We start from the raw sequence: 24,713 nt of genomic DNA on the forward strand, positions 1-24,713 counted from the left end.
CCGGTCGGGCGCATGCGGGAGTCTGTCTGACTGTCTCTCCCTGTTTCCAGCTTCAGAAAAATGCAAAAAAAACAAAACAAAAAAAACAAAGACTTGGCATCCGGTAATGACAAGGCGACCGCGCAGAACTCAGTCAGGAAGAAACAGGTGAGCACAGAACTCGGGGTCTGAGCCGGCCCTCGCCGTGGGGACAACAGAACTCGGGGTCTGAGCCGGCCCTCGCCGTGGGGACAACAGAACTCGGGGTCTGAGCCGGCCCTCGCCGTGGGGACAACAGAACTCGGGGTCTGAGCCGGCCCTCGCCGTGGGGACAACAGAACTCGGGGTCTGAGCCGGCCCTCGCCGTGGGGACAACAGAACTCGGGGTCTGAGCCGGCCCTCGCCGTGGGGACAACAGAACTCGGGGTCTGAGCCGGCCCTCGCCGTGGGGACAACAGAACTCGGGTCTGAGCCGGCCCTCGCCGTGGGGACAACAGAACTCGGGGTCTGAGCCGGCCCTCGCCATGGGGACAACAGAACTCGGGGTCTGAGCCGGCCCTCGCCGTGGGGACTTGATATATATTTTGACCAACTCTAGAACAAATGCCCACGTCGAAATCTGTGCGGTACTTCTAACCACACGCGTTTATGGAAGAAACACGAGACAGTCCCAATGACTGGCTTACGCAACAAATTAAAGACCAAAAATAAATAAATAAAATAAAAAGGGATGTCAAGAAAAAACATCTCTCTACACTCACGGTGAGACCGCCGCACACCGACAGCGCCGTCCGTGGAGAGCGGACGCCTGCCGCGGGACTGGCGGGCACCCCCGCCCCCACCCAGAGGCCGTCTCACTGGTGCTTTGTTTATAGGACAACAAGCAACAGATGGTTATTATTATTTTTTCACCAAGCGGGAGTCGGTTCCTTGGTCCGTCCAGCATCCGTACGACCGCCCGAGATCACAGAAACGTCACCGTGACAAGCAGGTGGTCGTCGGGAAACGAAAGTCTTCCCAGGTTGACGGGAGGAAAGGGCTGGGGGCTCTGGAGGCTGCACATGCATGTTCCAAGTGACAGGGGCTGGGGGGACAGGGGGGACGGGGGGACAGGGGCACCTGGGGCGAGAGGCTAAAAATCGATGGAGATGGAGGCCTGGGCGGCATCCTCCCGGCCCCGGACGTAGATCTCGCAGGGAATCTCCTCCATCACTCTGTCCTCCAGCGCCTGGTCGGGGCACTCGTGCCCCTGTTTGAACGTGTAGCTGCTCTTCTTGAAGGTGCTATTGAACGTCTTCATGGGCTGCGGCTGCGCGAAATCGTTTCGGAAAGGGAGCTCCATGGAGCCGAGGTTGGTCCTGCCCGGCTTGCCGGCCGCGGCGGCGGCGGCCGCGGCCTGTGAGCCGCAGTGGTGGTCGTGGACGCAGCGGGAGGCCGACGAGGAGCGGCGCAACTTCTGGTAGCCGTCCAGCTCCTCGGCCAGGTCGGCCAGGTCCGCCGACAGCTCCTTGTCCCGCAGCGAGAACAGCTCGTAGTGCGGCGGGTCGAACACCTCCTGGAAGCCGGTCTTGTTGAACGCCGTCTTGCACGCCAGGACCTTCTTCCGGGGCTGTTTCACTTGCACCAGGATGGAGATGATGAGAAGGACCAGGACGACCCCGGACGTGATGCCGATGATGGTCCCGTGCGTCCTCGTGATCTGTTCAAAGAGGCCTGCCTTTTTCTTTTCTGCAGAGAGAGAAGGAAACGCGGGGGCTTTCAGAAGTCGTCGGGGAGTCCCGGCACCGAACGGGAGGGGACTTTCCAGGCGAAGGACACCACCGGGTCACATACACCACAGGTGATACGATTTAAAATGAGGTTTTACAGCCAAAAGAAAAAAACAATAATACATAAAATAATCCTATTAGGATTTCTGGTTTAACTAAGCAATCATCCTAGAGCCAGTGAAAAACCGAAAACCCGCTGGTTCCTCGCTCAGTCGGCACAGAAGCCGCGCAATCTGCAAACCTGGTGAAGCGCCTGTGTGCAGAATACACAGAAACAGATGCTCTTGTTCTGGCGTGGTGAGCTCTCTGCCCCAGGGCAGCCAGGAGTCCCTTCCCCAGGGTCCCTCCGTGTGGCCACCTCACGGGAGAACTAAGGTGACCAGACTACCCCGCTCGGGTCTGCTGCCGTGGTTACTGTTTTTGAAGGAATGACCACCTGAAAATACTTCACGGTCAAGTCCTTAAGAGAGCTGTGTCAGGTCCCGCTCACTTTCCACAGTGAGACAGTCACTGAACCCTTGAAGAATACATAACAGGTAGACAGACTGGTACTGAGGCCGTGATCGGATACCCAGCTTGTGGACATGCGACTGTTAACACCAGCCGTCTTTTATGTCTTCCAGGAGACACACAGCAGAGAGCCGGCGCGCGGGGGATTCTAGGGACCGAGGGCAGGCCGTTCTTACAAGGAGACACACAGCAGAGAGCCAGCGCGCGGGGGATTCTAGGGACCGAGGGCAGGCCGTTCTTACAAGGAATGTGCTTTGTCTCGTCAGACTGACTCAGTCGGTTGATGTATTTTTTTTTTAATTTATAGTATTTTCATATCATTAAAAAAAATACTACTACTCTTGGTCACTTTCTAAATAATTCTGAGCGTAAGATATATTTCCACCATACGAATGAGCAAGAACACAGAGGCAGGGATAGTATGGTGCAGTTTTGCACAACTTAAGATAAAAAAACAAAACCCGGGTTGAGAGTAAGTATCTGTTTTGGTTTTGCCACACACAGAGGTCTGGGACCTGTTTCAAAGAACACTCATGTTGCTCATGCCTCCATTGCTGCCCCTGAGGCCTTGCTTTTGTGGAAGGCGGTGGCCATGCACCTCTGCAACAGGCTGGCCTTCGCGTGGGGGGGGGTGGGGGCTCACCTTTGCAGTGGTTCTCGTCCCAGGGGTACGCACAGTTCTGAACACCGTTGCAGACTAAGGAGTTGTTGATGCACATGTTGCTGTGGCAGAAGAAGGTGCTGCCCGTGCAGGGAGCTGCGGGAAGAAAGAAACTTTGCTGCCGAGCACAGAAACTATATAGAAACTGTGAGTTCATCCTGGCTTATTCTGCACTGAGGGTTACGGATGAATCCTGACTTCTGCACTTAGCATTAAGGATGAATTCTGACTTGTTCTGCACTTGGGGTTACAGAGGAATCTTGATTTATTCTGCACTTAGGGTCACGGAGGAATCCTGAGTTATTCTGCACTTAGGGTGATGGAAGAATCCTGACTTATTCTGCACTGAGGATTACGGATGAAGCCTGACTTCTGCACTTAGCATTCAGGATGAATTCTGACTTGTTCTGCACTTAGGGTCACAGAGGAATCCTGACTTATTCTGCACTTGGGGTTACGAAGGAATGCCCCTGTTGCCTCAGAGACCACCCCAAGGAAGGACCCTCTGAACGGTACACACAGGAAGACCAAGGCCGGTATTCTCGGATGAGGACACCGTCAACTTTTATTCACACTGGCTACCGAAGGGTTGTTGTCATGGCAATGATGATATGAATCTATTTCCCACGGTTCTTAGGGAACCAGTCGACAGCCTGGTCATTTTTTTTTTTAAATCGTTACCACGGGGGGGGGGGGAATGGAAATGGTGCAGCCGCCACGGAAAACACGGCAGTTCCTCAGGGACGCACACCTGTCCGCACACGATCCGGTGGTTCCACGGCCAGGTCTGAACCCAAAGACGGATGTGACAGCAGGGGCGCAAACAGGTACCGGTGACCCTCACAAGAGCCAAAGGTGGAACCAACCCAGTGTCCATCCATGGACGGACGGACGGACGGACGGACAGACAACCACAAGGCGGGACATACACACAACGGGATGTTATTCAGGCGTAAATCCTGAATGAAACTCTGACACACGCTACCACGTGGATGAACCTTGAAAACGTCACACTAGGGAAAAGAAGCCAAGACCCAACAGGATCAATGCCGTACCCCCCCCCCCAATTACATGAGGCACCTCGCGCGGCCACGGTCATTCACACGGGGCACCTCGCGCGGCCACGGTCATTCACACGGGGCACCTCGCGCGGCCACGGTCATTCACACGGGGCACCTCGCGCGGCCACGGTCATTCACACGGGGCACCTCGCGCGGCCACGGTCATTCACACGGGGCACCTCGCGCGGCCACGGTCATTCACACGGGGCACCTCGCGCGGCCACGGTCATTCACACGGGGCACCTCGCGGTCACGGTCATTCACACGGGGCACCTCGCCTGGTCACGGTCATTCACACGGGGCACCTCGCGCGGCCACGGTCATTCACACGGGGCACCTCGCGCGGCCACGGTCATTCACACGGGGCACCTCGCGCGGCCACGGTCATTCACACGGGGCACCTCGCGTGGTCACGGTCATTCACACGGGGCACCTCGCCTGGTCACGGTCATTCACACGGGGCGCCTCGCGCGGCCACGGTCATTCACACGGGGCACCTCGCGCGGCCACGGTCATTCACACGGGGCACCTCGCCTGGTCACGGTCATTCACACGGGGCACCTCGCGCGGCCACGGTCATTCACACGGGGCACCTCGCCTGGTCACGGTCATTCACACGGGGCGCCTCGCGCGGCCACGGTCATTCACACGGGGCACCTCGCGCGGCCACGGTCATTCACACGGGGCACCTCGCGCGGCCACGGTCATTCACACGGGGCACCTTTCACGGTCATTCACACGGGGCACCTCGCGCGGTCATTCACACGGGGCACCTCGCGCGGTCACGGTCATTCACACGGGGCACCTCGCGCGGCCACGGTCATTCACACGGGGCACCTCGCGCGGCCACGGTCATTCACACGGGGCACCTCGCGCGGTCATTCACACGGGGCACCTCGCGTGGTCACGGTCATTCACACGGGGCACCTCGCGCGGCCACGGTCATTCACACGGGGCACCTCGCGGTCACGGTCATTCACACGGGGCACCTCGCGCGGCCACGGTCATTCACACGGGGCACCTCGCGGTCACGGTCATTCACACGGGGCACCTCGCGCGGCCACGGTCATTCACACGGGGCACCTCGCGCGGCCACGGTCATTCACACGGGGCACCTCGCGCGGCCACGGTCATTCACACGGGGCACCTCGCGCGGCCACGGTCATTCACACGGGGCACCTCGCGCGGTCACGGTCATTCACACGGGGCACCTCGCGCGGCCACGGTCATTCACACGGGGTACCTCGCGCGGCCACGGTCATTCACACGGGGCACCTCGCGCGGCCACGGTCATTCACACGGGGCACCTCGCGCGGTCACGGTCATTCACACGGGGCACCTCGCGCGGCCACGGTCATTCACACGGGGCACCTTACGTGGTCATGGTCATTCACACGGGGCACCTTACGTGGTCACGGTCATTCACACGGGGCACCTCGCGTGGTCACGGTCATTCACACGGGGCACCTTGCGTGGTCACGGTCATTCACACGGGGCACCTTACGTGGTCACGGTCATTCACACGGGGCACCTTACGTGGTCACGGTCATTCACACGGGGCACCTCGCGTGGTCACGGTCATTCACACGGGGCACCTTACGTGGTCATGGTCATTCACACGGGGCACCTTACGTGGTCATGGTCATTCACACGGGGCACCTTACGTGGTCACGGTCATTCACACGGGGCACCTCGCGTGGTCACGGTCATTCACACGGGGCACCTCGCGTGGTCACGGTCATTCACACGGGGCACCTCGCGCGGCCACGGTCATTCACACGGGGCACCTCGCGCGGTCACGGTCATTCACACGGGGCACCTCGCGCGGCCACGGTCATTCACACGGGGCACCTCGCGCGGCCACGGTCATTCACACGGGGCACCTCGCGCGGTCACGGTCATTCACACGGGGCGCCTCGCGCGGTCACGGTCATTCACACGGGGCGCCTCGCGTGGTCACGGTCATTCACACGGGGCGCCTCGCCTGGTCACGGTCATTCACACGGGGCACCTCGCGCGGCCACGGTCATTCACACGGGGCACCTCGCGCGGCCACGGTCATTCACACGGGGCGCCTCGCGCGGCCACGGTCATTCACACGGGGCGCCTCGCGCGGCCACGGTCATTCACACGGGGCGCCTCGCGCGGCCACGGTCATTCACACGGGGCACCTCGCGGCCACGGTCATTCACACGGGGCGCCTCGCGCGGCCACGGTCATTCACACGGGGCGCCTCGCGTGGTCACGGTCATTCACACGGGGCGCCTCGCGCGGTCATTCACACGGGGCACCTCGCGCGGTCACGGTCATTCACACGGGGCACCTCGCGGTCACGGTCATTCACACGGGGCACCTCGCGCGGCCACGGTCATTCACACGGGGCACCTCGCGCGGCCACGGTCATTCACACGGGGCACCTCGCGTGGTCACGGTCATTCACACGGGGCGCCTCGCGTGATCACGGTCATTCACACGGGGCACCTCGCGCGGTCACGGTCATTCACACGGGCGGTCACGGTCATTCACACGGGGCACCTCGCGCGGCCACGGTCATTCACACGGGGCACCTCGCGCGGCCACGGTCATTCACACGGGCGGTCACGGTCATTCACACGGGGCACCTCGCGCGGCCACGGTCATTCACACGGGGCGCCTCGCGCGGCCACGGTCATTCACACGGGGCACCTCGCGGTCACGGTCATTCACACGGGGCACCTTGCGTGGTCACGGTCATTCACACGGGGCGCCTCGCGCGGCCACGGTCATACAGAAAACAGCAGCGAGCGTATCGGGGGAAGGGGCGCGAGGCGGATGGGGCGTTAGGGTTTATGGGGACAGAGATTCAGTTTAGGAAGATGCAAAAGATCTGAGGATGACGGCGGTGACAGCCGCACAACCGGGCGTGTCCACTTAAGGACTCAATGCCAAGTACCTGCACACTTAAAATGGTAAACTGTATGATAGAGAGATCTTACCAGAAGCAAAAAAAGTACACAAAACACTACAGAATTTCATTTTTTTTTTTTTAAAGATGGATACATGGTTTACCTACCACACACCCTCCTGCTGTGTATAAGCTGTTCCTTAAGTCTGAAACATCTGTTCCTTCCCCCCTGGGGACCACCTCCTTCTCTCCCAGGGACACCCCAAACGTGGTGGTCCTCCCTGCGAAGGGGCCCCTCAGGTCTCCTACACAGTGACCCCGGCGTTTCTGTCACACTCCATTCCGCTCTGTCTAGACTAGACCACCGTGCAGCATGCTTACTTCTGTTAGGGAATGAGAGACACATCACAGAGCAGCATCCCGTATTTCAGTGTAAGACACAAAAAACCTACAAGTCAGGAGGTGAGACAGCTCATCTCCACCACCTGTGTAGAGGTGTGACGGGACCCCCCAAATCAACAAACCATTGGCTCCCAAGAATATTATTAAACAAAATGTATTTCCTGCCTAAAAAAATTCTACATAAAAAAAAATGTTTATTGATTTTAGCCACAGAGGAAGGGAGAGGGAGAGAGACAGGAGCATCAATGCATTTCTATATGTGCCCTGACTAAGGATCGAATCAGTAACCTCTGTGATTCAGGGTGATGGTCTAACCCAGTGGTCAGCAAACTCCTTAGTCAACAGAGCCAAATATCAACAGTACAACAATTGAAATTTCTTTTGAGAGCCAAATTTTTTAAACTTAAACTATATAGGAAGGTATATTCCTTATCGAGGTAGCGCCCGCACATGGTATTTTTTTTAAATTTTATTTATTCATTTTAGAGAGGAGAAAGGGGGAGAGAGAGGAGAGAGAGACAGAGAGAGAAGGTGGGGAGGAGCTAGAAGCATCAACTCCCATATGTGCCTTGACCAGGCAAGCCAAGGGTTTCGAACTGGCAACCTCAGCATTTCCAGGTCGACACTTTATCCACTGCGCCACCACAGGTCAGGCCGTACATGGTATTTTGTGGAAGAGCCACACTCAAGGGGCCAAAAGAGCCGCATGTGGCTCGTGAGCCGCAGTTTGCTGACCAGGGGTCTAACCAACTGAGCTAACTGGCCAGGGCAAAAATATTCTACATTTTTTTTATTCTCAGAAAAATCAATGTTCATCAAGGAAAAAGAACTAAATATTCTGCGGTGAGGTAGACGTGGACATCAGTGGACTAATAATTCACAGAAATGGCTTCTGTGTGTCAGCGGGTCACCCGGACACCGTTACACCATTCACCGTCTAGGTCTCGGCTTCCTTCCAAATGAGTGGGTTCGACTACGGGCCACCTCAGACTTCCAGTTCTCAAACCTGATGGGACTAATGAAATTACCCCCTTCAGGCTGACACCTCTGTTCTCAATCCAAGTACAAAAAAAAGAGCCCATCAGTGGTTTTCAGCCACCAGTCCACCAAAGAGTCGATCACCACAATGTTGTGTGAAGATAACAGAATCTATACTCATCGGGCCTGTAATCATCCTGCAACATCAGGCTGGTTAACTCCTTTGCAGGCTGTCACTGGTCCGTGGCCTAGCCAGTGACAAACAGCAGAATACATAACGAGTAAGTAATTTACTCAGAGACTGTCAACATCAGATCCTTTAAAACCATAGGTAGTCAACCTGGTCCCTACCGTCCACTAGGGGGCGTTCCAGCTTTCATGGTGGGAGGTAGCGGAGCAACCAAAGTATAAATAAAAAGATAGACTTAACTATAGTAAGTTATCTTATAAAGATTTATCCTGCCAAACTTAGCAAAAAATCCGACACAAAGTACTCAGTAAGTGATTATTATTATATGCTTTAACTTGCTGTAACTCTGCTTTATAAATTTTATAAAGTAAAGTTACTTCCCTACTTTATAAATCACCATGACTGTGGAACCGGTGGGTGGTTAGAAAATTTTATTACTGAGATACAAAAGTGGGCGGTAGGTATACAAAGGTTGACTACCCCTGCTTTAAACTATTAAAATAAGTACTGTATGATTCTTAAAAAACACTTGATGGTTTAGAAGCTCATTAATAAGGTTCCCGTAAACCACTAGACTGATGACAGAAAGGCCAATGAAGATACATGGCAGTATTTATGTACAAAATTAGCAAGTGTATCCACCTCAGTTGTGCTATATAATCATAAAACTACTATACGAATGTGTGTACTTTAAAATGAAGTAAATGGCCTAGAGCCTGACCAGGCGGTGATGCAGTGGATAGAGCGTCGGACTGGGACATGGAGGACCCAGGTTCAAAACCCCGAAGCCATCAGCTTGAATGTGGGTTGATCTGGTTTGACCACGGGCTCACCAGTTTGAGTGCAGGGTCGCTGGCTTGAGCATGGGATCATAGACATGACCCCATGGTCAACGGCTTGAGCCCAAGGTCGCTGGCTTGAGCAAGGGGTCACTCGGTCTGCTGCAGCCCCCCCCCCCCCGTCAAGGCCCATATGAGAAAGCAGTCAATGAACAACTAAGGTGCTGTAACAAAGAACTGATACTTCTCATCTCTCTTCCTTCCTATCTGTCCCTCTCTCTGCCTGTCAAAAAATAAAAAATAAATAAAAATAAAAGAAGGCCTAGCAGGCAGTCATTTTTGAATTCCTCATTTCTAAAAACTGGAGTTTTCTATTTTCTTTTTTTGTTGGTTTCTGGGTCGTAGCATGATTCTGTTACATACTGTGTCACATTGCAGGCTGAATTCTAATTTTACCTACTTTACCCAGTTCACAAACGGAGACACAGGAAAAAGAAGCCAGTGAGGTTATACATAGCACTGTGCCTTCTAGGCATTCTGATTTTCTGAGTCAAACTATCATTAGCTCTTAAAGTTTATCCACAACACATTTATGAGGCTGCATTTTGATGGCTCTCACAGCTTCAAAAGTGGCAGAGAGAGAGAGGGAGAGGGAGAGAGAAGGAGAGATGGGTCCTGCTCAGAGTTTCTCACTGACTGAGCAGCGAGTGGGAAAATACCCAGTCTTTATCAAGGAGTTTGTGACAACGCTCTCACATTAATCAACTCCATCAGAGAGGGGCAGTGACAGGGTCACCGAGTTCTGTTTTGTAGAACTGCCACGGTTTATTTGTAATTGCAAACATATTAAGCTCTGTGGACTTTTGGTAAACAGGCAGAGCTGTTTATCAAAATGATCAGTTACCAACAGGGATACTAAGGACACACTTCCATTCAAAAGTACACAGAGGGACAGAGAGCAGCCACGGTCAGGCCAGTTATGGGCGGCTCTTCCCTCACAGCCTGCCCGGGGACTTTCTCCTCTCCCCTTCCATCACTGCCGGGTGGCGGCCCACTGGGAGAGAAGAGGGGGTTAGTATTCCAGCCCCACTGCCAGTGATGAGATGTGGCAGCGATGTTCCGCCCTCAACCAAGCCCGCAGGGGGCCTGCGGGCAGCGTGTCACGAGAAATGACATTTTGGATTTATCCTAACAAAAATATCTTCTGCTGCTTTCGCAGGTCTAGTCCTGGAAATTACTTTCCTCAAACCACACCCTTTCTTAAGGAAATGAGCTGTGCATTAGTATTCAGCGCTTGGGCAGAAGTCGAACATATCCTGACGGCTGTTCTATTTCAGTCGCTTCAGCAAAGTGACATTATTTTAGTCCCGGCTGCAACCCACAACGCAGAGATGCGAAGCAGGTCTCTCTCGTGCAGAACCAGTCCGAGTACACAGAAGTCTCCTGAACCACTCACCGGCTTGCATTTGTGGGGCTGGACCCGTGCCAATCACACATCATTAACAGCTCAGAGAAGGACAAAGAGAGGGAGTTTAACAACCTGAATTAATGAGCCCCATGTAAGATGCACTGTCCGAAGCTCTCCAATGTGTTTGTCAAGCGGTAACTTTCAAACAGGAACTTGTAGTTTACAAAATTTGAAGAATACTTTGAGGCCACACCTTTTCTTGGGGGTGATGATCCCCCCCCCCGTTCTTGGGTAATAAAGCGAATTGAGAATGTGGAGCTAAGTGCACAGCAGCCTTCGGCAGAGCCTCATCGTTGCGATCAGTCAGCGTCAAGACACCACTTGAAGAGGCTTTTTGCCTGTTTACGTATGAGATTTGTACTCACGGAGGAATCATGAGCGTCTAGAGAGGAAATACTAACTACAAACACATCAGAGAAGAGTTTTTCATGTACGATGTGGGCCAGTGCCGTGCCAAATAAATATAAGGAAGGCTGAGGGAAGGCAGGAAGGCTGAGGGAAGGCAGGGAGCTGCAGGAGGGAAGGCAGGGAGCTGCAGGAGGAAGGTCTGGAGCTGGCAGAGGTGGGTCCACGGGGTTTAAGGAAAGGAGCCGACTCCGTATCGTAAAAGTGCTGCCAGGTGAGGCTGCCGGTGACGCCGAAGGTCCAGCTAAGACGGTGATGAAGGCAGCGGCTGCACTCACAGAGATCTCCAGGGTAGACGAGGCAGCCTCCTGTTGGAAGAAGACGCTGTCTAGGACTTTCAAAGCATCAACACTTAATAGGAAGAATCTGATCCCAGCCCTCATGATGACTCTGAGGGTGCGGGCCTCGGTGGAGGCAGGAACTGCAGACGTGGGGGACACGGCAGGAGAAGCAGGACAGGCGGTGGAGCCCCAGGACCGGCTGCCGTCTCAGTGCAGACCCAGAACCGGTGAGGAGTCACGTCTGGTGGACGAGCAGAGACGGTGGTTTCTTTCCTTTGTTTTGTTTCTTTGAGAGGAAGGGGAAGAGAGGGGGAGAGGGAGGGAAGAGGGAGAGAAGCAGATGGTCGCTTCTCATATGTGCCCTGACCGGGGATCGAACCCAGGACTCCCGTATGCCGGGCCGACGCTCTAATCCACTGAGCTAACCAGCCAGGGTGAATGTAACTTTTTTTTTTACAGAGACAGAGAGAGTCAGAGAGAGGGATAGATAGGGACAGACAGACAGGAACGGAGAGAGATGAGAAGCATCAATCGTCAATTTTTCGTTGCAACATCTTAGTTGTTCATTGATTGCTTTCTCATATGTGCTTTGACCGTGGGCCTTCAGCAGACCGAGTAACCCCTTGCTCAAGCCAGCGACCTTGGGTCCAAGCTGGTGAGCTTTTGCTCAAACCAGTTGAGCCTACGCTCAAGCTGGTGACCTCGGGGGTCTTGAACCTGGGTCCTCCACATCCCAGTCCGACGCTCTATCCACTGTGCCACCACCTGGTCAGGCTGAATGTAACTTTTATCTCAACTAGAAAAAAAAAAAATTGCAACTCTCTTCATTGAGATACTCACTTTATTGTGGTGGTCGGGATCCGAACTGGCCATGTCAATGAGGTGCTGCCTATAAACCACTGTGAATGAGAGTTTACATCCTGTGTTCCGGGCTAAGTCTTTGACAGCTGGGAAATATTTTCCTAACCCTACACACTTCAGTCCGGAACAAGCGCTCAGCAGCTGTGTGGCCGATGGCCACTGCCCGGACAGCGTAGGTGTAGATGCCGGGGACAAAGAAGCTGGAAAAAAGTTACGAAGGCTAAAAGGCGTTCTTGTTAACTATAGTCCTTCTTTTAAAAACATTTTTAATTTATTATGCTGACGTGGCTTTAATTGTTCCACTCAGTATAACACTCTCTACCCACCACATCGTGCGCTCGATTTCCATATCAAGCCCTGATCTGTAGGTATTTTAAATAATGAAATGGACTTCGTAGGGTTTTTTATTTTTATTTTGCAAACTTGGTTCTCTCAAAGGCAAATACCACCCCCTCCGAGCTCCTGGCAACCCCTCTGCCTGAGGACTTACTCTGTCCAAAATAACTCAACACTCTCTCCCTCAGACTGTCTGTTCGGTTTTTATTTTCCAAGTCAGACCCAAAATTGTAGGTGTCATCCTGTGACCGCTGGTTCTTGACGGGTCCCGGGTCTTCCGACTCTGTCCCCACAGTCTCCTCCTGTCCTCACCCTCCCTGCTGGGGGCTCAGACCTCTCTGCTTCCCACCCGGACAACGCAGGCGGCCGCCTAACGGGCCCCCATGCTCTGATTACGTCAATTCGCGGCACAGAAAGCTTCAAAACGCCCCGGTGCCTGAAACATCAAGTCTATATTTAGCCTTTAATTTAAAGGCCTTTAGAGCCGAGCTTTAATCTGCCTTCCCAGGCTCATTTCTCTCTGTTCTTTCTTCCACTTTCTGCGGCCCAAATGAGCTCTGGTCCATGCCTTTGTTCACTCCGTTGCCTCCGCTTGGAATAAAAGCCCCAACGAACAATTTCTACTTTCTGAAATCTACTTACTCTCAAGGGCCACCTGGCCTGGAACTTGGCGGCTGAACAAGAAAGCACTGTTTTTTTCTGCCCCAAACGGCCCTCGCCTTAGTCAATCCTGTATCTGCCTCATTTGCATAGATGTCACCTCGCCTAAGTGACTCGAAGACCCTTTAGGACAGGGACTCTTCCGTCCAGTTTCGCGTCTTCACAGCGGACACAGCACCTCATCTGGTAAATAAATGCCCGGGAGGCAGGTCAGAAGGCTGGGTGCTATGCCAACTTCCAGACCCAGCCGACCGCCTGGCAGTTCTTACATCAAGCCCCTCAAAATTACAGACAGAGGAATTCAGCTATAATAGAGCCCGCACAGGGTCACACACAATCATGATTTTAACAGCGAATCCTCGGAATAAGAACACAGTATCTTGAAATGATAAGGAACGGGGAAACTGTGAATTCCTAACTTTCTCAAGAAAAATACCTGAGGTCCTACTGCGACACCTTTACGTTTACAAACTGTGATTTCGCCAAAGTCACGTAGCTTGCTGAATCTCAACAATGTGGTTTCTTTTTTTTTCCCTGCAGAAATAGAAAATCTTAAAATTCTAAACTTCATGGAAACTCCAGGGACTCTACACAGCCAAAACAACCTTGGAGAAGAACGAAGTTGCCCGGCCTGTGGTGGCGCATTGGGCAGAGTGTTGACCTGGAATGCTGAGGTCGCCGGTTCAAAACCCCAGGCTTGCCTGGTCGAGGCGCATCCGACAAGCAAGCAGTGAACCACTAAAGCGGTTCATTGAAACTTCTCGCTCCCTCACCGCCCCTCTGTAAAACCAATAAATAAAATCTTAAAGAAAAAAAAGGAAAAGAAAAAGAAAAAGAAGAACAAAGATGGTGGCTTCACTCTTCCTGGTTTTAATACTTTACGAAGCTCCTGCGATGAAACCAGCTGGCAGCGGTCTTCAGACGGGCACAGAGACCACCCAAATAGAAGAGGAAGTCCCGAAGTAAACCCTCACATACACGGCCAACTGATGTTTGACATGGTGTCAGGACCATTCAATGGAAAAAGACCATGGCCCTACCCTGGATGTCCTCAGGCACAGGAATGAGGCTGGGCCCTTACCCAACGCCGCATAAAAAAATCCACTCAAAACAGATCAAAGACATAAATGTAAGAGCTAAAACTATAAAACTCTCAGGAGAAAACACAGAAGAAACACTTCCTGACACTGTCTTTGGCAATGACTTCTTTTTTCTTCAAAAAAAATTTTTTTTTAATTTATTGATTTTAGAGAGAGAGGAAGGGAGAGAGACAGAAACATCACTCTGTTTTTGTATGTGCCCCGCCCGACCCAGGACTGAACTCACAGCCTTCGCACGTGGGGGTGGTGCTCTAACCAATTGAGCTATCCAGTCAGGGCAGCAACAATTTCTTAAGTGTTACACCCCCAAACAGGAAAATAATAAATTGGACTACACCAAAATAAGAAAAAAATTTTTTTTCTTTTTATCTCAAAGGACGCTGCTAAAACAGTGAAAAGATAATCCACAGAATGAGAAAAAATATTTGCTAATCACATGTCTGATAAAAGATTAGTATCCAAAATAAATAAAGAACCCCCACCACTTAACAAACCTCCCCCCCCCTGTAACAACCAAATTCAAAAGGAGAAAAAGACTAAGCGGATTATTTCTCCAAAAAAAAGGGGATACAAACTTTCTCAAAAGCACATGGAAAGATGCACAATCAAAACCACAATTAAAACAAATAAACCAACAACATACTTTATACCAGGGGTCCCCAAACTACGGCCCGCGGGCCACATGCGGCCCCCTGAGGCCATTTATCAGGCCCCCGCCGCACTTCTGGAAGGGGCACCTCTTTCTTTTTTTTTTTTTTAATAAATTTTTATTAATGGTAATGGGATGACATTAATAAATCAGGGTACATATATTCAAAGAAAACATGTCTAGGTTATTTTGTCATTAAATTATGTTGCGTACCCCTAAATATTTTATTTATTGATTTTTTTTTTTTTTTTTTTTTTTTTTTAGAGAGAGAGGAGTGAGAGAGAGAGACAGAGAGAGAGAGAAGGGGGAGGAGCAGGAAGCATCAACTCCCATATGTGCCTTGACCAGGCAAGCCCAAGGTTTCGAACCGGCGACCTCAGTGTTCCAGGTCGACGCTTTATCCCACTGCGCCACCACAGGTCAGGCCGGGGCACCTCTTTCATTGGTGGTCAGTGAGAGGAGCATAGTTCCCATTGAAATACTGGTCAGTTTGTTGATTTAAATTTACTTGTTCTTTAAATATTGTATTTGTTCCCGTTTTGTTTTTTTACTTTAAAATAAGATATGTGCAGTGTGCATAGGGATTTGTTCATAGTTTTTTTTTATAGTCCGGCCCTCCAACGGTCTGAGGGACAGTGAACTGGCCCCCTGTGTAAAAAGTTTGGGGACCCCTGCTTTATACCTATCAGGATGGCTCATGCAGCAAAACGGAGAAGTGTTGGCGAGGGTGAAGACCAGCCCTCCTGCACTGCTGGTGGGTGGTAGGTGGTGCAGCCACCGTGACCACAGTGGCTCCTCAAAAATGTTCACGCAGAACTGTCACGTGAGCCAGCAACTCCACGTCCGGCTCTACGCGCCAAGGGCCTGAACACAGAGATCCAGACAGGTGCTCACATGCTTCCAGGCACAGAAGCTTTGTTCACAATACCAAAGAGCGAAAACAACTCAGTGTCCATCGACAGGCAAAACGATAAGCAGAATGTGGTATTATCTGTACCACGGAACATTTTTCATCCTGAAAAGGGACTGACATCCTTAAAAACATTATGCCACGTAAAGTTAAGTCAGACACGAAAGGACAAATACTGCACGATCCCACTCACACGCGGTACCCAGCCCTGGGATGTTCATAGAGATAGAATGCCAAATAGAGGTTACCTAGGGTGCGGGAGGGGAAGGGGGAATTATTATTTAATGGGTGTGGCGTTTTAGTGGTGACACAGTGGACAGAGCATTGGCCTGGGACGCTGAGGACCCAGGTTCGGGAGCCTGAGGTCACTGGCTTGAGCGTGGGATCACAGACATGACCCCATGGTTGCTGGCTTGAGCCCCAGGCCACTGGTTCAGCTGGAGCCCCCTGGTCCAGGCACATATGAGAAAGCAATCAATGAACAACTAAGGCGCCACAACAAAGAACTGATGCTTCTCATGTCTCTCCTTTCCTGTCTGTCTGTCTCTATCTGTCCCTCTCTCTGTATATAAAAAGACACACTCCTTTTGGAAGGGTGGCAACACCTAACTAAACTACACATGACTCACCTTTTAAGTCACAAACCCCCTTCTAGGAATCAGTCCTCAGGATGCACCTCCAAGAAAACACACACACACACACACACATGCGCACGCACACATGCACGCACACACACGCGCACGCACACACATGCGCGCACGCACACACGCGCACACACACAACACACACACATGCACGCACACACATGCACGCGTGCGCACACACAACACACACGGCATTTTCACTGGGTTGCCGCTTGTAACTGCAAAACCCAGGAACTGGCCCTCTGCCCACAACCAGGAGACGGGCTGAGGAGGCGTGCACACGTGGTGCCTACTGTGCAGCTGCAGAAAGAAGGGCGATCTGTAGGCAGGAATACGGGGGGGGGGGGGAAGGGGGAGGTCCAGGATACACTGTTAAGTGACAGAAGTGAACAGTGTAACATGCTTCCCATTGTGTAAGAAAATGGGAGATATAAGAAGATACACACATTGTCAGCCCATCTGTGCAAGGAGAAACAGGAGAAAACACGTGAACTAGCATGACTGGAGGCTGCAGTGTGTGGGGGGGCGGAGCATGCAGGACAGGGGAGGGGCCGGAGAGGGGAGGTGAGAGAGATGAGGTGAGGGTGTATCCTCTCGTATAGCTCTCTCTGGGGACAGAGGTAATATTCTGGGTTCTCCTAAAATAAAAACAAATTAATGTAACCATGATGCGGGGAGGGGAGGCGGAGGAGACATAAAACAAAATATATCAATAGTCACCAATGAACCGAAATGTATTACAAATGAATTACATAACCACCAGGAAAGGGGAGAGGAAAAATAATTCCAGAAACTGGAAAAGCATTTTTTGACAGTAAGGTAAGACAAAAAGACCCGTATAACAATAATGGCTCTGTTAGGACACTCTATGGGTTAGCGGCTCTGCGATTCCTTTCTCTGGGACTGAACCGTGAATATGCTGTGAGTAGTTACGACACTTGATGTCAGCGGAGAGGCCGAGCAGCCGTACACGGCGGGTAATTAGGGCCAGGTCCCTCACTGTGAGACCCGGACGGGCCAGGTGGGCAGAAGGCCAGCTGAGCCTGGCAGACCACGTGTTAACAGGAAGGCAGGAAAAGATGAGAAAACAACAGGCATGTTGAAAGGATACAGGAGGCCGCTTGAAGGGGTCCCAGTGGCCAAAGCTGGGACTTTGAGTAACAAAATAATGTATTACAGAATAATACAATTTACATATAAAGTATGTTAATAAGTACAAGTTATAGTTAAAATGATTATATGTAAGTATATAAGTTAATGTTATACAAACATGTTTTTATTTTTGTAACTATACTTATGTATTTATAATCATATAAATATGTGATGTTATATAAGTACATGATATATATATATGAATATGCAACATACGTGAATTATATATAAAGTAAATACATACAACAATATATTAATATATATAAGTATATATAAGTATATTAATGGGATAAAATAAGTAGCCAGGAGTTCATGCTGGTATAAATAACTGAATAAATAAACGAGGGAATAAGAACAGTTCTTTCTCACTGAAGAATCATAGTTAAGAAGTGTGGAAGGATGAACACGGAAACCCACCCTCAGGTGGGCACTACAGCAAGGATGACTCCAGGCAGAATCCACGAAAGGCTGCTAAGATTACCAGGGAGGGATATTGGCAGTCTCACAGAGACTTATCACTCAGGGAGAGAACGGTTCGTGACTTTCTGGCAGAGAAGCCCGGCAGACAGCCCAGTAAGGCGGTGATGGAAGGCAAGGTGTCGCACATCCGTGTGTGTGCCTCGCCGGCGTGCAGCACTGAGAAAGGTACCCGAGTTTCTGTGGTGCTCTGTGTGTGTGTGTGTGTGTGTGTGTGTGACAGAGACAGAGAGAGGGACAGACAGACAGGAAGGGAGAGAGATGAGAAGCATCAATTCTTCGTTGCAGCACCTTAGTTGTTCATTGATTGCTTTCTCATACGTGCCTTGACCAGGGGGCTACAGCAGAGCGAGTGACCCCCTGTTCAAGCCGGTGACCTTGGGCTCAAGCCAACGACCATGAGGCCACATCTATGATCCAACGCTCAAGCCAGCAACCCTGTGCCCAAGCCAGCGACCCCGTGCCCAAGCTAGTGACCTCGGGGCTTCGAACCTGGGTCCTCTGTGTCCTAGTCCGACACTCTATCCACTGCACCACCGCCTGGTAAAGCTGTGTGGTGCTCTTGACGGAAATGCGTGAGCTCAATTACATCCACGAGATGGTATCAGACAAACCGAAACTGAAGGACACAATAACCAGGCAATTTTCTTCAAATGCGAGTGGGTCATGGAAGATGAAGGAAACGTCACAGGTGGGAGAGAGCAGAGACATCACAACGACACGCGACGTGGGGCCCTGGTGCAGAAAGGAACGTGCCTGGGCAACTCGTGACGGCCGAGTGAGGTCTACTCAGTGGTTAGTAATATCACCTCAGTGGTAACACCTGCTATGGTTTTTGCAAGATGTTAACATGAGGGGAATGTGACAGAAGGGCTGATGGAAACTCCCCTATTTTCACAGCTTCCCAAAAGCTGACCTTATTTAAAAATAAAAAGTTAAAAACAAACAAAGAAAACACAGCCAACCTAAATCTTTGCTGAGCACAGTTTGCTAGATTTGTCATATTTTTATCAAGCTGCATTGCTAGCACTGATTGTGAATTTTAGGTTTGAAAACCTTAAGAGAAGTCTCCACTCTCTCTCTCTGCTGCCCCCTACCACGTTTTACAGCCCGACAATGCGGCGGTGTAGCAATTTACGCATTCACGAGACGGTTTCCCCCACCACGACCGACCGGTTCCGGAGAGGAGGGACTAACTGAGACTCAGTTACCTCCACCTCCGGTGAGGGTGCAGTCTCCCCCCAAAGCGGGACGCTCCTGAAGCCCCGTGACCGAGTGGGACGTCCGGAGACCGTCTCCCCGCCAGGGCCGGCCATCACTCACGCTCCACGAAGGACGTGAAGAGCATCCTGAACCGGCTGAGCCGGCTGCCCTCGTCCGCCCACATCCGGATCACGCCCACGCCCGTCTTCAGCATGACGTCGTTGGCCACCGTGCTGCAGAACTTGGCCTTGAGGTTCTCGATGGAGCTGCTCCCGTCGTAGACCGCCACGAAGTTCCTCTTACACTCGTTGGAGTGCTCCATCTGGTAATCGAGGAACCTCAGATAAATCTGTGGCATCAAGACGACAATAACAACAAAAAAAAGAACACTGCTTTTAAAAAGATACACTGACTTGAATTCTTCCAGCTCCGTTACCCGCGTCGGCGTCCACGTCCAAGCGGCAGACTGAACCGAGTTACAACAGCTGGCGGGAAAACGAGGCTCAAGAGCCTGATGCCGGCGGAGTTCAAGAACCTGGGCGAATGGCCCATTTCTCCGGTGAGTACCGGAACCGAGATTTAAGGAACTCAAAGTCTGTGTTTTGTATCTATAAAAAGAGACTTTCAGCCCTGGCCGGTTGGCTCAGCGGTAGAGCGTCGGCCGGGCGTGCGGGGGACCCGGGTTTGATTCCCGGCCAGAGCACACAGGAGAAGCGCCCATTTGCTTCTCCACCCCCACCCCCTCCTTCCTCTCTGTCTCTCTCTTCCCCTCCCGCAGCCAAGGCTCCATTGGAGCAAAGATGGCCCGGGCGCTGGGGATGGCTCCTTGGCCTCTGCCCCAGGCGCTAGAGTGGCTCTGGTCGTGGCAGAGCGACGCCCCAGAGGGGCAGAGCATCGCTTCCTGGTGGGCAGAGCGTCACCCCTGGTGGGCATGCCGGGTGGATCCCGGTTGGGCGCATGAGGGAGTCTGTCTGTCTCTCCCCATTTCCAGCTTCAAAAAAGAAAAAAAAAAAGAGACTGTGCTCTATGAGGCACAAGTGTCGTACGTGTGGTCCTGATAAAAGCACCCTTGCGGTCACGGACAGATGAGGGAAAACAAGAGTCACCCTGCTATGCCCACCGCCACCTCTCTTGTCCCCAGCGAACATTCTGGGTCTACGTCTCGATCGCTGTCCTGTTTTTCTGGTAGGAGTTCTCGTTGGTTATTTCTGACGTGCACCTGCTCGTTTTCCTTCCCGTCTTTCCGATTCCTTCTTGTAGGAGGATACGGAGGGGGGTCCAGTCCACTTGTGGTGTGTCATGCCTGCTCTCACCCTCGAGGGGCTGTACCACTTAGGGGTGCCCTGATTTTGCCTGTGAGCCCACGCTGTGTGGGGCTTCGTCTCTGGCAACCTGGCAGCCTCCACGGTCACACTCGGTCTGTACTTGTGTCAGGAGCCTCGAAGCTTTGATGTGCCCGGCACCCTTTTGTGAACCTGGGGGCTAAGTGGTTCCTGGATTGAGCACGGAATGTAAGTTCACAGCTCAAACTGTGGACAGAGACAGGTTTCTAGGTATAAAGGTTTATGGGAGACCCCCGTCTCCCCCTAACTTGGTCCTGAGACCAAGTCCAGAAAGGTAAGTTCCTTTGTTACCGACCTGTGCTAGCGGAAGGATTTTCCTAACCTACCAGGGGGGTGGCAACCAGCCCCTCTGTGTGGGTTTCTAGATGGATGTGAGGGATGTCACGAAGGTCGCAAGAGTCCCAGGCCTTCTTGTTTCTGTGTCCGTGTGGCTCTTGACCTCACACTCCTGCCCTGGCTGGTTCCACTGCAGGTCATCAGTCACCGCAACAGCACCGGGCATTTGCACCTCCATTTCCATTGTCGGTTTACTGCTCTGGGTTACAGTTCTCTCTCTTCCTTTCTATTCCGTAAGAATTTCCTCCTGTTTTGGGGGGAGCTTATCTATCTTTTTTTAAAATCTGTCACCTTTTACCCCTTTTTCCAGGTAGATCTCAGGCTTGCTAATCTGTCCATTAAACACAAACTGCGTTTTCCTATTTTCTTAAAGATCTGTTCTCCACTTCACTCTCTTTTCTACATATATATATATATATATACATTACATATAATTTTAACTCGGTTAAAATTCCTAGCGGCAAAACGCAGGAGGAGGTGGCAACCGATCTCAATCTGTCAGTTCCTTAGAACCGCTCTTTCCTGTGGAACTTCCCAGAAGCTCTGGGACCCACCGGGGAGAGCAGGGTGAGAACATGGAGCCGAGACCCAGTGTGTGGGGTTTCGGTTCTGACACTGCCGTGACCAGACCTCTGACAAGACGCTTTAACTTCTTGTGACTTTATTCCTCATAAAACTCTTATTTATAGAGAGACAGACAGACAGGAAGGAGGAGAAATAAAAAGCATTAATTCTTCATTGCAGCACCTTGTTTATTGATTGCTTTCTCATATGTGCCTTGATTGTGTGTGTGTGTGGGGTGGTCTAGCAGAGCCAGTGACCCTTTGCTCAAGCCAGCAACCTTTGGGCTCAAGCCAGCATCCATGGGATCATCTCTATGATCCCACACTCGAGCCGGTGACCCCGCGGTCAAGTTGGTGTACCTGTGCTCTAACCTGCGACCTTGAGGTTTTGAGCCTGGGTCCTCAGCGTCCCAGGCCACTCTTTCTGCTGTGCCCCTGCCTGGTTAGGCTCCTCCTCATAAAACTTTTTAAATGAATCTATGATCATTTTGACCATATTCTAGCGTTCCTCAATTAGGAATCCACAGATTTTAAGAACCTTACGATTCTTTTTTTTTTTTAATGATTTTTTTTTTTTTTTTTGTATTTTTCTGAAGCTGGAAACGGGGAGAGACAGTCAGACAGACTCCCGCATGCGCCCGACCGGGATCCACCCGGCACGCCCACCAGGGGGCGATGCTCTGCCGCGACCAGAGCCACTCTAGCGCCTGGGGCAGAGGCCAAGGAGCCATCCCCAGCGCCCGGGCCATCTTTGCTCCAATGGAGCCTCTGCTGCGGGAGGGGAAGAGAGACAGAGAGGAAGGAGAGGGGGAGGGGTGGAGAAGCAAATGGGCGCTTCTCCTATGTGCCCTGGCTGGGAATTGAACCCGGGTCCCCCGCACGCCAGGCCGACGCTCTACCGCTGAGCCAACCGGCCAGGGCCAAACCTTACGATTCTTAAAATGAGAACCTTAATGTACATGTAACTCTCCTGAAATGTACACTGTTGCTTATTTACTGGTAACAATGCTGAGATCTTAGGAGGTGCCTAATAATGTGACTGAAGTAAATTAAAAAAAAATTTATTAATTTTGGAGAGGGGGAAAGAGAGAGAGAGACAGGTACATAGATCTGTCCTGTATGTTCCCTGGTCGAGGATCAAACCCATGACCTCTGTGTATTGGGACAACGCTCTAACCAACTGAGCTACCCAGCCAGGGCATGAAATAAAATTTTTAAGAAGCTGCAATATTGCTCTGGCCAGTTGGCTCAGTGGTAGAGCATCGGCCCGGAGGTGTGGAAGTCCTGGGTTTGATTCCTGGCCAGGGCACACAGGAGAAGCACCCATCTGCTTCTCCACCCTTCCCCCTCTCCTTTCTCTCTGTCTCTTCTCCTCCTGCAGCCAAGGCTCCATTGGAGCAAAGTTGGCCCCGGGGCACTGAGGATGGCTCCATGGCCTCTGCCTTGATCCCTGGTGGGCATGGTGGGTGGATCCCGGTCGGGCGCATGCGGGTGTCTGTCTCTCTGCCTCCCCACTCCTAACCTCAGGGGGAAAAAAAAAGCTGCAATATCTGTCTATACAATCAATAACTACCAGCATAAACCAAAATAGCACATTCTGTAAATCTCGTCTTACACCCTTCCATGACGTGCCACGACCCACAGTTATACCTTGGCTTTCGGAGTGGCTTTAATCGTCCATATGCAGTCAACTGCTTGGCCAGCCTTCGTCTTCTCCTCCTGCTCCACCTGGCTAGACCGCACGATCCCATCGGCTCCCGACAGCTCGAACTGGCAATCTAGAAAGAACAGATGCGTGTGTTCCAAGGAGAAGGAGACTGATCGGAAATGCCATGAGGAAAAAGAGGTAATATACTAAACCTGGGATGGGATTTAAAATACCTCCGAGGTAAGTAAAGTCTGGATCTGTAACGGAAAGAAAAGAAGACCGTCACTGGCATTCTGAGATACTTTACAGTCAGCCCCTTGAAGGGTTAACCTCTTCAGTTATATCTAATACTGTATTTGGTAACAATGCAAGAGAAAGCTCTCTGCTGTATCCTGGACATCACCGGTTACTTAGGAACATATCTGGACACTCACTGATCGGATCGATGTCTTTAAGTGGCAACGCGGAATACCTTTGATCGCTCCTGAAATAATAACTTATGTTTGCCTCCTGAGAACTCATGACTCTGTCAATACCCGTAGGGAGACAACACACAGAGGAGTGGATAAACGAAATGTGGTCCCAACAATACACTGGAGTATTATGTACCTTAAAAAGGAATGAAATTCTAACACCTGCTACCCCGTGGATCAAATGTGAAATACTTGCTCAGTGAAATATGCTAAAGGTCAACTATTGTACGATTCCACCCACATGAAGTATCTAGAATGGTCCAATTCAGAGAGTTAAGTCCCAGGGGCTGGGGGAACGGAACGGGAGCTAGTGTTTCATGAGGACAGGATTTCAGCTTGGGACGAAATTCTGGAAGATGTTTTAGAGACGGATGGTGCTAGTTGCCCAACATTGTGAATGTCCTTAATGCCAATGACTTGTACACTTAAAAAGGGTCCAACTTATGAATTTTATGTTCTGTTTTTCCCCAACGGATGGAAAGAAAAATGCCAGGTGGTAGGCAGTGTATTTTGCCTTGGGAAGCAGCTCACAGGAGACTGAGAACCGCTGGGTTATGTCAAAATAACAGGTTTACTTTATTTTTTAAAAGATTGTATTCATTGAATTTTTTAGAGAGAGGGGGGAGAGGGAGAGACAGAGGCAGAGGAGAGAGAAGGAGAGAGAGAGAGAGAGAAAAGAGGGGAGGAGCGGGAAGCATCAACTTGTAGTAGTCATTTCTCATACATGCCTTGACCCAGCACACCTGGGGTTTCAAACCGGCCACCTCAGTGTTCCACGTCGACGCTCTATCCACTGCGCCACCACAGGTCAGGCCAAAATAACCGATTTAATTAAATTGTCAGTTTGTTATTTTTATGAACTACATCAATTAAGTATTGATACTTGAGGGTCAAAAAGGCATGTTACAAAATCTTATCTATGAATCAGATCTTTGCAAACACCTAGAGAGACATCAAAAAGAGCGCTCTCAATTATCTGAACCATGTTTTT

General features: G+C 51.3%; 1 protein-coding gene across 3 annotated transcripts in view; it reads right to left on the reverse strand.

Annotated features, from left to right (window-relative positions):
- Positions 1-510: 510 nt before the first annotated feature.
- The window catches only part of NETO2 (neuropilin and tolloid like 2), a 47,508-nt gene continuing 23,305 nt past the window's right edge, over positions 511-24,713 (reverse strand). The window contains exons 5-9 of one of the 3 annotated variants that reach the window (XM_066243660.1): positions 23,483-23,506; positions 23,252-23,379; positions 19,480-19,708; positions 2,902-3,015; positions 511-1,707 (exon numbers count right to left, since the gene is read on the reverse strand). In XM_066243660.1, coding sequence (XP_066099757.1) covers positions 1,112-1,707; positions 2,902-3,015; positions 19,480-19,708; positions 23,252-23,379; positions 23,483-23,506 — 1,091 coding nt within the window. In that variant the 3' untranslated portion in view covers positions 511-1,111. Of the gene's footprint in view, positions 1,708-2,901; positions 3,016-19,479; positions 19,709-23,251; positions 23,380-23,461; positions 23,507-24,713 lie in introns of all 3 variants that reach the window. The other 2 variants (XM_066243661.1, XM_066243659.1) reach the window with 2 other exon arrangements.

Source organism: Saccopteryx bilineata, chromosome 9 (assembly GCF_036850765.1).
Source record: "Saccopteryx bilineata isolate mSacBil1 chromosome 9, mSacBil1_pri_phased_curated, whole genome shotgun sequence".
Taxonomy (NCBI): domain Eukaryota; kingdom Metazoa; phylum Chordata; class Mammalia; order Chiroptera; family Emballonuridae; genus Saccopteryx; species Saccopteryx bilineata.